This window comes from Homalodisca vitripennis, chromosome 4 (assembly GCF_021130785.1).
Source record: "Homalodisca vitripennis isolate AUS2020 chromosome 4, UT_GWSS_2.1, whole genome shotgun sequence".
NCBI classification, from domain to species: Eukaryota; Metazoa; Arthropoda; class Insecta; order Hemiptera; family Cicadellidae; genus Homalodisca; species Homalodisca vitripennis.
This window is the reverse complement of record NC_060210.1, coordinates 107,815,765-107,831,469: the sequence shown is the minus strand read 5'-3', so window position 1 is coordinate 107,831,469 and position 15,705 is coordinate 107,815,765. Positions and strand designations below refer to the sequence as shown.

Here is a 15,705-nt window from a genome sequence, read left to right as displayed (position 1 = left end):
TCTTCTTAAGTTCTCTTGCCTTGGCGAAAAGAATTCTTCTGGTGGCGGGTCAGGGATTCATTTATGAAGACCGGCTTGTCCTCCGCCATCCCCATATGTCGAGTAGAAAAGTCGCGTTTTTTCACGCTTCTTCTGCATCAAGGCTTCTTTGTCTATACGACGTACAAACCTCACCACAATGCCAGCTGGTTTAGTAGAATCGGTTTTATATTTAAGTCTGTGGCAAGCATCGATCATAGAACTATCGATTGCGTAGCCCAGTCCCTGATCCAACCTTTTTAATTAGCTCGATTGTTTGCTCTTGAGATTCCCGCCTCGATTCCTCAGGGACGCCTTGAATTTCGATAGTGTTTCTTCGGGAGTACTGTTCCGCCTCTTCGAGCCTCCTTCGAGTGTAGAAACCTTCTTTTTAAGCATTCTGTTTTCAGTTGCTAATTCTTCGTACTTTTTCAGTACTTCCTCCATCCTCGAGGTTTGTGCATTCACTGCGTCGGTATTCCTCTCCAGTGTCTCGTATAGGGCTTCGTGCGATTTATTAAAATCAAGCTACGATCTTGGCTTGTTCTGCTCTCATCTCACGCAAAACCTTCATTACATCGTCGATGTTTTAGCTCACCCGCGGCCGCTTGTGACTCCAGTCTCATACTCTTCCGTCTTGTTGACTGACACGGGCTCACACCTCCATGTAACGTTTCTCAGATAATAAAGTGTCTATGTCCACTTTACTCATCTTTACACACACTGGCCGTGAAAGACACGTGAGCAGTCTTCATTCACATTTAATTTTTATTTGATTGGCACCAAGTTTCTTCGAGCACACACCGCACGAACGACGACATTTTATATAAATAAAAAACTATTGACAACAATCGGCTAAATCCACAATACCTTACCAGGCAAAAAACCAAAATAACACTCTACAGAAAAAGACCTATGACAGCAAACAGCACAATTCACGCTAAAATAAAGCTCTACAGCTACGTCCAGATAAGATAACGCGCTCTCCGATATGTACTGCTCGGCCGCTGACTCATCACTGTCATAACACAGAAGAGAATAAATAAAATGACACAGTGTCAACCAATGAACTTGGAGTTTCTGTTAGACCATACGTTATCATATAATTATAATATTAATAATGTTTTCTTTTAAGTGTCAGGTGTCTTAACCTTTAGAGAAATCAGTACTTTGGTATTATCTGGAGGTCATTCTGTCCCCATCTACTCCTTGATAGCGGTATAAGTAGGTTTAGTTTAGTTTATCATAAATATGTTATGATAACCATTCTAACATTCTAGTAGTAACAAAGTTATAAAGCTAACTTTTACAAGCGCTCACGTGATCTGGGCTTGTATTTACATGCTATCTCGAGGGATGTTATACTTGTTTTTACTACAAGTGCGGGGTAGCGCCGAAAGCACCACTGAATCCCGTGCTGATGGGTATTTCCAAACGGTATCTTTCTGACCTCAGATCACGCGTCAAGTGATCTTGTCCGGAAACTACCGATCGGAAATAACCCTGGCCATCTGTGCGGGTTTCGGTAGCGCCACATCGCTTTTCTGGCAAAATAAGAAAAACGTCTTATAATAATACTTAAATTCAAGCTTAGATGATGTGGGCGCTTGATTAACTTTAACTTTTTCTATTTATAATACGTATGTATTTACCTATTTACATATAAATAGTAGGTAGGGACAGAGTGATCTCTGTATAATACCAAAATACCGAGAAACCATAAGAATATTATGCTTAGGAACTTACTCTGGCTTGGACTTTATTCTTTCAAGATGTGCTACTGTATAGTTTGGTAATGCCGATGTACGGAGGTGGAACCAGATTGTTTTACTTCAACAGAAGAGAACTGTAAAACTTGTAATAGTTGCTTCTTTTGATGTCACTATACGTTTCTGTTTATCAGTGATACCATAATGTTGCCTTAAAATTTCCAATTAGTTATAAAATGGAACTTGACTCTTTTTTTAGGACCTTGTATATAATCACAATATTAGGAATTGAGACAATGTAACTTATTAATTTATCAGCTTAAAGGATTGTTAACATTCTTACAAAACTTAAGCTTCAACCTCTCCAACCACATACCTTGCTTCTTGTTATATTTAAGTATAATCGTTTAACCTACAGTTCAGAGAATTGTATTGGCACACCTACACTATTCCCTGAATGACTTTTATGAAATCAACTCTGCCAATAGGAATACTGTGCCATTACGTCGGAATTCTGTTTTTTTTAGCTAGTGTTTTAGTACGATAATTCCTATTACATGACATATATAGTGACGGCTTTTTACATGGGGTTCTTACCAAATGTCTGTCCAGAGAAACTTTACTAAAGACAGCATTGTTGTTTACATTCCCACGGTAGTTACAATTTACAAGTCAATAAAATATAAAAAAGAAACTAACAATAACCTATATTTAACAAAATAATTATGATGCCCCAATACAGATAAGTGGTGAGATCTAGCGGCAAGGAGCATACGAAATATGATTAGCTCCAATAAAGGAGGGCAGGTCACTACAGAGTCGAGGAAATTACAGAGGAACGTAAAATCATAGACTTGTCTTCAAACCTGGAGTGGATAGAGTCCATAGGCATTCGTGCTGACCAAGGCTAGAGCGTAGGGATTTCTGGCTACCTCTCTCAAATCCAAAAACCGGACAAACCTGCTATGGACGGATTGAAACCCATACTTAAATATCTGCAGGACCAAAGACCTGTAGAGGAGAACATGTGCTCAAGAGCTAAGGTGATGCCTAGAAGTCCGTACTATCAGATTAAACACACGTGAAGCTCTTCTAGATATTGCATCAACATGAAGACTGCAGCCAAATGAAACATTTAGAACAACTTCAAAGTTTTTAATTGAGGTACACTCCTTCAACACCTCAATGTAAAAAGAGTAGTCAAAATGAGTTATAATAGTATAGTTATATTATTAGCTAGGTTTTTCTAGCACTGATAGACATTTCATTACAGTGACACCATTACAAAACAATATTAAGAGCTTGTTGCAGTGCCAGATAAGAAAGGGACGCTCACGTGTTCTTTTATATCATTGATAAATATTTAGAACAATAGCGGGCTGAGGTGTAAACCCTTGGGCACACCAGATAGTGGTATAAAGCATCAGACATATTATTAGCTAAACAAATGACCAGACTGCTTCCAAAAAAATAACTACAAAACCAGGACATATCTTGTCGACCACTCCCAAACCTTTTAAGTTTGTTGATCAAGTGATTGTGGCTGATCTTGTCGATGGCCTTGCTGAAGTCAGTGTAGACGTAGTGAACCTGATTCCTCCAACTATCCAACTAAAAGCATCAAAGAACGTAGCTTTGAAACATCAGCAGGTTCGTTACAGCAGATCTTCCCACTTTAAAACCATGTTGTTCATCAATGACGATCTTCTTGAACTGCGGTTGCACGATTTCCTGCACCAAACCTTTGAAAATCTTGTTAAGTGCGGAAGGGATCACAATTGGTCGGTAATACGGTACGTGACATCCTGGATGCCACCAGACTTAAACAGGCACAACGTTGTCCTCCTTCAGCATATCAGGGAATATTCCAATAGGCAGGCTTAATTTGAACATAAAAAGAAGTATTGGGGCTAATTGATCATAGCAATACTTCTGGAATCTGGAAGTGATATTATCAAGACCACAGCTCTTGGAATCATAAAGAGCTTTTAGTCTATTTCTGACAACCGCTAATCTCATTAAGTCTAAACAATTTTTCAATGGCTTGTTAAGCAATTAGTTGACTAACATACATTTGACGCGTTTTCTTGCTTCTTTATCAGTCACTGTTGTTAAAGTAGTCATGTCTTAGTTTTGACCATTTTGATACCCTTTCATTCGACCTCAAAGGAAACTAGCATGGCTGGGGATTGATTTATTCACAAAGAAAATGTCTTTATCGATTTGAAGAAAAGTTATGATTTGTGCGTACATGATGTAAATTGGCTCTCAGTTTCTGGAGTAATATTCAGTGGTTCAGCTGTTAAAGCTTACTACTGATTTAGCAATTGGTCCACAACTTTTATTCAATATTGACTAAGTCGTTAATAATCAGAATCATGAATTTAATCAGATTCAATCAGTTCTTGTGAAACCGTTACAAGAACGATAAATTACGTATTATTTAAATGATAATAATACCGTAAAATTTATGGATAATTTTTAGGATCTTAATACAAGAGGCCTATATACTTTGAAGAATTGATGATCAAGTTAAATCTCTCAATACTTGTATCACCAGCTAATATACTTGTAGCATTTATAATATAAAGGACCTAATGAATAAATATTGTTATAGTAATATACATTTTTTGATACCGATTGTGCTGCTTTCGAGAATTCTCGATGTTTTTGTTAAGGACGATAGATCGATATTGAATTGTCTGTCACAACCCATCATCAGTTTTCTCTAGTCTTTGTGTGAAATCTTCTAACTAAAAGACGCTTAGAAAGGGAGATTTTAATTAAAAGTCTTGATTTTTAGTAATATGAGTAATGTACCCAACCAAAATGGAACAGGTCTAGAGCAGCGGGTAAGTGTTTTTACATTTTTATAATTCCTGTTGTTATTATTCATTGATGATGCAAGTATAAATTTAGCGAAGATTCCCCATTGCAGTGTAGCTGCTTAAAGTAGGACTAGGCCATTCTGATGGTTTACGTGTCTGATACACTTTTGATTAATGTTAATTTCTTATCGTAATGTAAACTTCTGATTATAAACTATGTCATATAATACCTACATGCTACAAAGATTGAGAGGGTAACTAGATTAGAACACCAGTATGGAGTCTATCTGGGGAATTGTTTGGATGATTATGCCATAACATAGGCTAAAGAATATATTATTAAGATTTGTCAATTAATCTGTTAAAAGTTAACTTATACAATAAGTTTTATTGGGAAAATTCATATTTAATTCACTTGAAACATTCAATGGAATAGCCTAGGCTAAATTGAAAGGTTTTGCATTATCTTATATCTGTTCAATATATTTGGCTTACCTTGTTGAAATTCGTAATGATGACTATCAAAACACTTAATGTTATTGTCTCATTTAATCCTGTTAGATTTAGGCCCTTTTCCCTATGCCTATCAGAAGAAGCACTATTGGTACTCTGTTTTAATTAAGTGTAAAGAAAGTCTAATCACAGTAGCCTACATTTGGTTAAAATGTGTAGTATCCTGATCTATAGGCTAATTTTATTTTGTAGCTGCTGTGAGTCTTTGGTACTGTTTGATATTAAAGCTAGAGTAAAATAAGCAGACCCAGTTTTAACATCAATATTAGCATCAATAGTATTGCATAATTACACCTGATATAATAAACCAATACATAATTAATTTGAAAAATATCTTAACCCTTTCACCGCCAAGAGCCGATGTCATCGGCTCTTCAGTTTGATCGTAAAAAACGCCGAGAGCCGATGTCATCGGCCCGCGTATGTCTACTCAAAATCGCCGAGGGCCGATGACATCGGCCCACGTCCTTGGACCGAAAAATCGCCATGAGCCGATGTCATCGGCTTTTAGTTATAATTTTATTTTTTCGTTACTATAGTGATCACAAGTCATTATTATACATGTGGCGAAAGATAAAAAAGGCATTCAATGTGAAAAACACATCAAGTATATAATCTATGACTAGTGTATATTACGGAATACGAACAATGAAACAGGATCTAATCAGCTGTGGCAGACATCAGCTGTTTGACGTTTCTGCCAACCCTTAAACTTAATGGTTTCAGTCTATTGTTGTTTACAGTTTGTACTGTAACCTTTCAAGTTTGCAAGTTTGTTTTATTGTGGCTACTATTTTTGTGCCACAAAAATAAAAGCATAATAATTATTATTATAAAAATAATCTTATTATTATATAAAAATAATATTATTATGCAAAAATTACATTATAAAAACTCATTTTTACTAGGTATATTTAATTTATTTAGTGTTACTATTATTATTTCAACCTGTTTTATAGGATTTCTTGAAGAGCATTATGTAAAAAATGTGTGAAACATTTAGTATTTCTTCTATGCCTATATTTAGTAAAAAATGTGTAATTTTAATTAAAGTGCTATACAAAATTTATTTCTAGTTTTTTTTACCTGAAATTTGCAGGAAATGTTGTTAACATAATATTCTTCAATAAAATGTATAAACTAATAACAGAAACAATATTAAAAAATATTTTATCTAATTTTAAAAATAAAAAAAATTTACAAAAATTTCAAAGTTAAAAACTAAAAAATTTAGATTAAAAAAAACAGTTTTGTTTTATTATTGATTCGAAATATATAGTATTACGGAGACTTTTATTGTCTACAAAACAAAACAAAAATTACGCAGATATCTCAATTTTTGACAGATTTATTGACGTTTTACTAAACCCTTACAATTAGTCAATATCGGCCGCGGCAGTTTTGGGGAGTGACATGCGATGCAGCGCCGGCGGTTTACGGCACACATCTGCAAACAGCGCGCGGCGTTTTTTCGACATGAATCGGCCAAATTACTGTGGCAGCGAAAGGGTTAAATCATCTCTACAAACTCTTAACACATTTTCTGATTATAAACTCAATTTCGGTACTTTGGTATCATCTGGAAGCCACTTATTTTTTCAAGGTTTTTCTTACCGGACATCTAGGCTATAAACATTACTAGAAACAACAGGCTTTTTGACTTGCTGAAAATTACGTCATTATGATCAGTTATTGTTTTCTGCCTCCCAAAAGGAAGTGATATCGGCGAGAAGGCTGCTCTGTCCCTAGCTAGTATTTGTTATTAGGCTATACATACGTACTATGAATATAAAAAGGTATAGTCGATATTTACAAGCGCTCATGTGATCTGTGCTTGATGTTATTCTTTTTTCACCAGAAGTGTGGAGTGGTGCCTCCAAAGACCACACTGATTGCCAGGGGCACTGATATCGGAAAAGTTGGACGATCTATTACATGTCCTTAACTCTTTGCACGCCAACGTACCTACATTACGGCCGTCGGCTACTCAACTGATCGCCAACGGCCGTAATTTAGGTACGTCATGTTTTTTGCCTGTAATTTTCTTATAGTTCATCTGATTGGTGCGAAATTTTGACTAATCGATAGTCGATTAGTTGCTTTGAAACCACAAAGTAGTTTATTCCTCTATGAACTGTTTGTTTGGTCGTATTTGAGCTTCGCAGCTGTTGGATTGTTTGGTCGAGAGTGAGGTTACGTTCGTGTTCCTGTGCGTTGTTTATGTTTGTATTTCTCTCATTACTTTTGTTGTTAGGGCATTTTTATGGTACTTGGAGATTATACCGACCACACCCAGACATGAATCGTTATTTGACATTTTGCTTCTACTGATTACTAGATTAGCGTAGAACAATATTTCGTCAATATAAAACAGGAATTGTCTTATCACAAACCCCTTCCCATCCTCAGACAGAGGTCAAAACTCGAGCAGTCTAGTAGATAACGTGATTGCAAAGTCTCGCCGCCCGCCCCGTTCAGCTGGTGCGTCACTTTGTTGTACTTCCGTGTTTTACCCCTACATTTCTCCAAACACAAAAATTCAATAAAAACAAAAATTACCAAACAAAAACTAAACTCTTTATTGAAAAACTCAAAACTTGTTTTTATTCTTGATCACACTCTGCCACCCAAAATGCGAGTGCCTCCGGCCATCAGCGCGGGCAGCTCCGAAGGTCAACGAAAAGAAAGAAAAACATCCCTCGAGATAGTACCTATCAGTAAAATATCAAATTCTAGAGGGGCTGATCAGAAATATAAATTGAATTGTAATAGAAAGGCAATTATGTACCGTGCAAAAAACTTAAATAATCATGAGATGCTGTGCGGCCTGCCGTACTCGGGATTCTCGAGAAAGATAAGATAACAGCGACAACAATACTGATCACAATACCTGGAAATGCTTGTAATTTTGTAATTAAAGTGTTGTTTTTTCGTTCTATCATGTTTGTTTCTATAAATTTATATTTTTTTGTGTTCTTCATACTGGTGTGGTCGGTATAATCCCAAAGTACCATTTTTATTATTTATGTGTACTTAAAATTTAGTAAAATGAATAAGAGAAAGAGAGAGCAGTCACCAGTGAGTGGAAAATACACTGTTAGGTGCATTACATGACACGGGATTCATGGCATTCATGCCATTTGTTTTGGCAAACAACGATGTTAGACTCCATCCGTGTAATGTAAATAATGTACATAGTCTCTTTTAGTTATAGTTTTGTGATTTTTAACAGTGAAAGACTGAGGGAAGATTATTTTGTTTTGTGTTTCTGTAAGATTTATTTTAGTGTAGTGTCAAATATTGATTTGTGAATATAGTGTAACATTACATACAACGTCCATGCAACTTACAAAAACTGTGCCCGTGTCACATTTAGTGAAAAAAAATCACAATTGGACGTCTATATAAGGTAGGCTTTTGAAATTTTGTAATTAGGTTAAGGGGTAGATATAGTTTACTAGGATATAACAGGAAATCAGCATACATTTTTTTTAAACCACTTATTTTGCTAAAATAAATTTTTGAAAATTTAATTTTTTTTTTTCTAAATTTTAAATTCTTTTTATAAGTTTTAATTACATTTATGCAACTAAAATTTACCAACTGAACAAGGGCATTTCATAAGCAAAATAATGGTAAAAAACCATCAATATCTGTTAAAAAATAAAAAAGTTATGATACATTTTGTGAAAGCTTGCAAAACTGCTGAAAATGCCCTTGGCGTTTCTGGGTAGTACTTTTGGAAAATAGGCTCGCGTGCAAAGGGTTAAGTTGGGAAAGTATCAATTGGAAATGCCCCTGGCCATCGATGATTGTTTCTGTGGCGCCTCTTGGGAATAGTCAAAAACACTCTAGATGTCACTTATGGTGTCATGTGTATGTGTATGTGTGTTAGTTTGTTAACCCATTGCGGATCACTGATGAGCTGGGCTCATCACGCAGCAGCCGGGCCTAACGGCTCGATGACGAGCTCAGGTCGCAAAAGCAGTGTGTTTTTAAGTTTCCCTCCAAATAGTTCTATTAATGTCTGATAGATTGGGCGATCGTCTTCACTTGTCAACTAAGAGTGTTTAACAACGGTCTACGTTCAGAGTTTTCAAAAGTTTTATAAATATCCTACAGATCGCAGTTGTATGTCGAAGTTGAAAAATTATTCATATGAGTTTACTCTCTGCTTTTTAGCGCTTCTGATTGGTTGTTTTCCTCGGCTGTTATTATAGTAGTAACTGGTATCCCATTTTATGGTATAATTTGCGTGTCATAATATGAGCTGATCGAAATGGAAAACTTACGATCGTCTGAACTTGATCTAAATGTATTAGAGATATTTATTATAATAGTTCATAAACAATATATTGTATTTAATTATTTTGTTTTAAGAATATAGATGGAGATATTTTTATTTGTTTTAGCAAGCCTATAGTTTTCTACCTGGTCTATTTCAACTTGCTGTAGTCTATTTGTGAAGTAACTATTGATCCATTTTACAGCATCTTTTTTTAATTTTAAGTTGTAATTTTGTAATTAAGATGTTTTTGTCCAGGCTACCAATAGCCTTTTGGAGGTCTAAATAGATTCCCGAAGCTATTTGTTTGTTTTCAAAGAAAGATGTGATGGTTTCACAGAGTTGGTTTAAAGCTGTGTTTATAGATTTATTTTGGCGGAAGCCTTGTTGTTGTGAGTGAATTTCTTGGCTGTTTATGAAATCTAAAATTTGGTTGTGTATAATTTTTTCCAAGTATTTTGAGAGTCTGGGGAGTATTGAAATTGGTCTATAGTTTTGAATTTTTTTTGTATTTGGGGTAGACCTTGGCTATTTTCATTCTTGATGGTACTATTGCTTGATCTATTGATATGTTGATGAAGTCCATTAAGGGTGTTGTGAGCTCTTGGTGGCAGTACTTAATAATTTTATTTGATATGTCGTTGTAACCAGATGAATTTTTAGGTGGAAGTTGAAAAAAGACATTTTTTAATTCTTAACACTATAAGTGGCAAGCGCCGTCTGAGAAGTATGATTCACGCCGCCGTAAAGTGGCAAGCGCCGTCACAGCCATCGCTTCTCATTTAAGGCTGTTGCTTCGCAACCGTCCATTATTTTTAGGCCTAGTTTGAACTGTTGTATTCTCCATGAAATTTCCTATACATATCATATAGTATAGTGTGTATTCATGTTACTAATGTTTGCTGGCTTAAATGAATCCAACAGTTTTCTTTTGACCTGGTGGCAGACAAGATAACAGCTGTCTACTCGTCTCATCACTGTTTTGTTTGGTGACTTTGCGTAGGGTTATTGTCAGTATATTATTGTTTATCGCGTTGTTTGTGTTACCAGTAAATGTTTAGGTTATTCATTTGTCTTGGAAAATGTTGGTTCTAGTGATATTGTTGAATTATTTCAAGAGGAAACTCTTAGTTCTGACGAGGAAAGTGATGTGCCCGCTGATGAAATACCGAATAATGTTTCGTTGCGAGATTTTTCGTCAAGCAGTGAAGACGAATACCAAGTGCATCTGACTCTGAAACCCTCCTTGTACATAGACTTCCACAACCTCGTACTTGGATCCAAGTACTTCCACCCGAGCCAGACAAATATTGAAGCTGAGTTCAGCGTAAGAAACCCTGGAATCAAAGACTGCCCTGCCAGAAACTCTAGGCCTATAGAATATTTTTACATTTTCTTTACCAACTACCTATGGAATCTGATAACAAACGAAACTATTTTTTATCCTGCAAAATCTATGAGAGACAAAAGGAATTCTGTTAGTAAGTGAAATAAAAACCTTTATAACATTGATACTAAATATGGGACTAGTAAGGCAAAAAAATATAGTTGATTACTGGATACTAAAAGTAATAGATACCATCCATTTTTTCCCGAGAACATGACTCTGAGAAAATTTCAACTTATTAATAACGGCCTGCCACTGAGACCACAAATGACCGCCACTTATAGGGTTAATGGTTTATTTGTCTAAAGTTGTTCAGTTCGAGTAGATTGTTTATATTGGTGTGTGTCGGTGGTTCAGGAGGTTTGATTGGTTTCGTTGTGTAGTAGGATTTCTTGTGTGATGAAGAAGTGGATTAGTCTATTAATTGCTCAGTGTTTCAGGGTCGTTGATCAGTATGTTGTCTATTTCAGGAGATAGGGGCTTGTTTTTGTCATATTTAGTGTGTCGTCTTTCATTGTTTATTATTGTCCAGATTTCTTTATATTCATTTGTAGATTTTGAAATTTTTTCTATGATATGTTTGGATTTATTCTTCTTAATTTCTAAGTTGTATATTTTTTAAGTCTGATGTATTTTTTGTCTTCTTCTTGGCCGATAATGTTATATTTGTTTTGTGCGGAAATTTTGATTCCAGAAAAAGGATTTTGTTTTGTGTTTAATGATTTTTATTTAGAGTTTTTGGCATTTTTTCTTCCATCTGCCTGCAAATAATTTGTATGAAGTTGTTGTATTTTGTTTCTATCATGGATTGACACTTGTAAACTTCTTCCCATGTTTCTCTAGCTAAGTTTATTCTGAGAACTTTAGTTTTTGGTTGGTGGTAGGCCTGGTTTTTTTTAGGGGTACATTGGTTTGGAGTGAAATTATTGATTTTGCACATAATTGCTTCGAAGTCAGAAATATTATTTTGGAAGTTTGAAGTTTTTATTTTTGTGGGGTGGAAATTTGATATGCAGGTCAGTCAATGCAGTTGTTGGTGTTTGGTGTTATTCTGGTGAAGGATGTATAGATTATTTTTAAATTGTGTGATTTAGTTGTATTTATGAGGTTTATAACATCTTTGTCTTCTTTATCATGTAGATTGAGGTTAAAGTCTCCCAGTATTATGATTTGTTTGTTTCTGTTACAAAAATGTTATAAAAAGTTGTCTAGAGTTTCAAGAAAAAGATTGCAGTTTTGCTCTGGGGATCTGTATAGTCCTATAATGATGAGGTCTTCTTTTTTATTTCTATGGCAGCTAATCCAATGATGAGTTCTTGACTGATTTCATTAGTTTTAATCACAGTTATTGAGGTATTCAGCAGCTAATTTGTAGCCTTCTAGTTTGATTTGTTTTAGTTGGTCTGAAGTGTTTCCATGTACAAAGAAAATTATATCAGGATTTATGGTGTGAGTTTCAAATAGTATTTTGTCAATTTTTTCTGTAGGCCTCTTTAAACATTTAAATAGTAGAGTGTCAATCCTTTTTGGGTTATGTTGGTATTTTGAGTCATTAGGTTTTTGATGTGGTTGTTTGCTCGATCAAGTTTGGGTCGTTGTGTTGGTTTTTTCTTTGTTGGTGTATGTTAGATCTGTAGTGAAGTCGGTGTTTTTTTGTGTCAAGTTCGGGTGATCTGGTTTGTGGGTCTCTTTTTTGGTGGTGGGTGTCGTATCTATATGCCCATTGTCAGTTTTAGTGTCATAGTTCAGTTTATGCTTTTTGTTGGCGTTCTTCGGGTCGAGGTGTAGTTGTTTGGGGGGGGGGGGGTATGATAGGTTATGCCCACTTAATTAAGGATGAAAATGGCCAGTATTTTTGCCACTCTTTTGTTTTGGTGTATTCCGTTACGCCCCATAGATCATCTGTTAGCTGTCTGTTAATGTCTATGTACTCAGTACCCGGTTGCATGCACATGAATTTAAGTGCGCCATTTGTGTCGTTAATAAATTTTTCCCTTACATATCTTCGGTATGGGATTTACTGACTAATCCATTAATAAAATTGATTAAATTTAAATACAAATTATTATTTAAAATAAAAAAGAATTTAATTAATATCTCATATAATTTAAATGCTACTTGCATACCATTTTGTTTCTTTGTAGTGTTCCATGCTTCTACAGTGAGCCAGATGGGCCTCATTACGTGGTTTGGAGCTGTGGAGACGGGAGTGTTGTTTGATCCTATGTTTAAGATGATGTTTGGTGGTGCGAGGTTTAACCCTTTGGCTGTTTCACAACGATATATCGTTGTAGATAGTTTTACCGAAAACTGTTTCACAACGATATATCGTTGTTGGTAGTTTTTCTGAAAACTGTTTCAGAACAATATATCGTTGTTTTGCAATCAATTTGTTTTAATGTAATTTTTTAAAATAAACTAGCGTAACTATATATCAATCAGTAGAGGAATACATGCTATACAAGAAAATAAGTGTTTATGCTCTTTTTACATACATCCGCTGCAATGAATCCAAGACCATTGCCGCAATTCGAGTGGCCTTGGCGGGCGGGCGGGCACTGGCAGTGCCAACACGAATCGCTCGCTTGGTGCCTTTTGTTGTTTTCGCGGCTGCCTGTCTGTTCTTTTGAGGTTATTGTGCGCTGTTTACATTATCTCTGTGAAGTGTTATAATAATGAGTGGAAAACGATCTAAATCTCCCGTTAGTGAGAACACTCTGATAAACATTGTTCAAACTGCTGGTTTGAATTTCCGAAGTGACAGTGACTCCGAACATTCTTCTAATGTAGATAGCAGTGATTCTGATCAACAATCTAGCAATGATTTCATAGATGACACGGACGAGGATCCTAATTATGATCCTTATCAACCATCAACCTCAACAGGACTTCAACGAGGTAAAATAAAATTACCAATTAGCAGCCGTAACCAGCCTGATGTGTCATCATCTGACTCTGAGGTAGATGAAACTCCGCCTAGGCATAGGCCAAATCTATCAGTTCCAAAGCGTCGTAGGCGTTGTACAGTTAGTTTGGAAAGAACTGGGGCTAGTCAAAATGTCCCACAAAACGATACAACTGATAATCAAAATGTTCCACAAAATGATCCAGCTGACGATGATGATAGTAGTTGGGACGAAGTAGAGGAAGGCAATGATCCACCTTACAATCACCAATTTACATTTTCTGAAGTAAGTGGACCTAAACACTGCCCTCCACAAAACTCGAAACCTATAGAGTACATAAAACTGTTTTTTACAACTGCAATTTTGAATATTTTTGTTACTGAGACAAACAGGTATGCTAGGAACTACATTGCTGACAATGAGCAGACCTTATCGCCTTTCAGTCGAGTCAGAAAGTGGGTAGATGTTACCCTAGCTGAGATGAAAGCTTTTTTGGCAATCATACTGAACATGGGCATGATCAACAAGCCTAGTATTGCCAGCTATTGGGATACCCATTTCACACAATCCACTCCATTTTTTGGCAAAGTGATGACTTCAAATAGATTCATTTTGTTATTAAAATTTTTCCACATTGTAGATGTCACTAAACTAGTCCCTCACGGAAATCCTGGGTATGACCCTTGTGGTAGGTTTCAACCTATAATCAACCATGCAAACCGGCTGTTCAAGCTTCATTACAAGCCAACTAAAGCCCTATCTGTAGATGAGTCTTTGGTGGGAACTAAAAAACGAATTGGACTTACTCAGTACCTGCCAAAAAAAAAACACCACAAGTGGGGAATTAAATTGTGGGTCCTTTGCGATTCAATAACACGCTACTGTGTATCTTTTTACTGTTATAAAGGAGCTCAAATGAAAGAGTTGTTGAGACGGGTTTGGGAGGCACAGTTGTAATGACCTTGCTAAGAATAGCAAATTGTTTGGGGAAAGGGCACCATATGTTTCTTGACAACTTTTTTACTTCAATTGCACTTGCTAGAACTTTGTACAGTCACCAAACTTTTGTTACTGGAACTATTAGGAAAGACAGGAAAGGTATACCTAAACAGTTATTGGGAAAGTATGCTGTTGGTCAAAAGACCTATGTAAGGAAAGGCCCAATGCTCATTATGGCGCATAGGGAAAAAAAGAGCAACTCCTTTCAATTTTTAATCTTATCAACTGACTGCCAGGCTGCTTCTGACACATACTCTATTAGAAGAAGTGGTCGTCTCCTTATAAAGACTAAAACTAAAATTGCCCATCAATACAACCGTGGTATGGGTGGTATCGATTCCACTGACCAAATGTTGTATGTATATATGGATGAACGTAGAACTATGAAGCACGCAAAAAAGGTTATATTTAATGTTTTTGGTCGCATGGTGCTAAACGCATTCATCCTATACAAATTGAATACCACCAAACGGCGGCTACGTAGAGCTGATTTCATGAAGGAAATTGTGGGAGAACTTGCCTCAGAATGGATGGCTGTCAAATCTGTACCCCATAATCTTCAAGGCGGTGGAGATGGCCCTTCAGCTAATTTTGGACTTAGGAAGCTCCCAGAGAAGAAGGAAAAACTCTGTAGAATGTGTTCAGGTGACAACCATCCTGAAGGAAAAAAACGTAGATCGCGCACAGTGTGTGTAAAGTGTGGGCAGGGCGTTCACGCGGAATGCCTCGTCAAGCACGTGTGTTACTAAAAAGTAAAAAAGTGTAAATAATGTAAATAGTGTGAAACATTTGTTTGTCCTTTAAAAATTAGCTTTCTATAAATAATGAGCTTTTGTACACTTACAGTAATGTTCTTTATTTATTATTGACAAAGAAACTTTATAAGTAGCTGGTGAAAATTGCATCAAACTCATGTAAGTAACTATTTATTATTTTTACTACAACTTGAACAGTTTTTATCCAAATTACTTAAGATTTTCACGGTCTATTCATAATTAAATGTACTTTTAGGATATTATACTGTCAATTCACCCTCCTTAAAACAAATATATGTTTTATA

The 15,705-nt window shown here is 35.8% G+C and overlaps 1 protein-coding gene across 3 annotated transcripts in view; it reads left to right on the top strand.

The window, feature by feature from the left end:
• Window positions 1-4,420: 4,420 nt before the first annotated feature.
• The window catches only part of LOC124359933 (ATP-dependent RNA helicase DDX3X), a 61,090-nt gene continuing 49,805 nt past the window's right edge, over window positions 4,421-15,705 (top strand). For all 3 annotated transcript variants that reach the window (XM_046813086.1, XM_046813084.1, XM_046813083.1), the window contains exon 1: window positions 4,421-4,579. In XM_046813086.1, coding sequence (XP_046669042.1) covers window positions 4,535-4,579 — 45 coding nt within the window. In that variant the 5' untranslated portion in view covers window positions 4,421-4,534. The remainder of the gene's footprint in view (window positions 4,580-15,705) is intronic.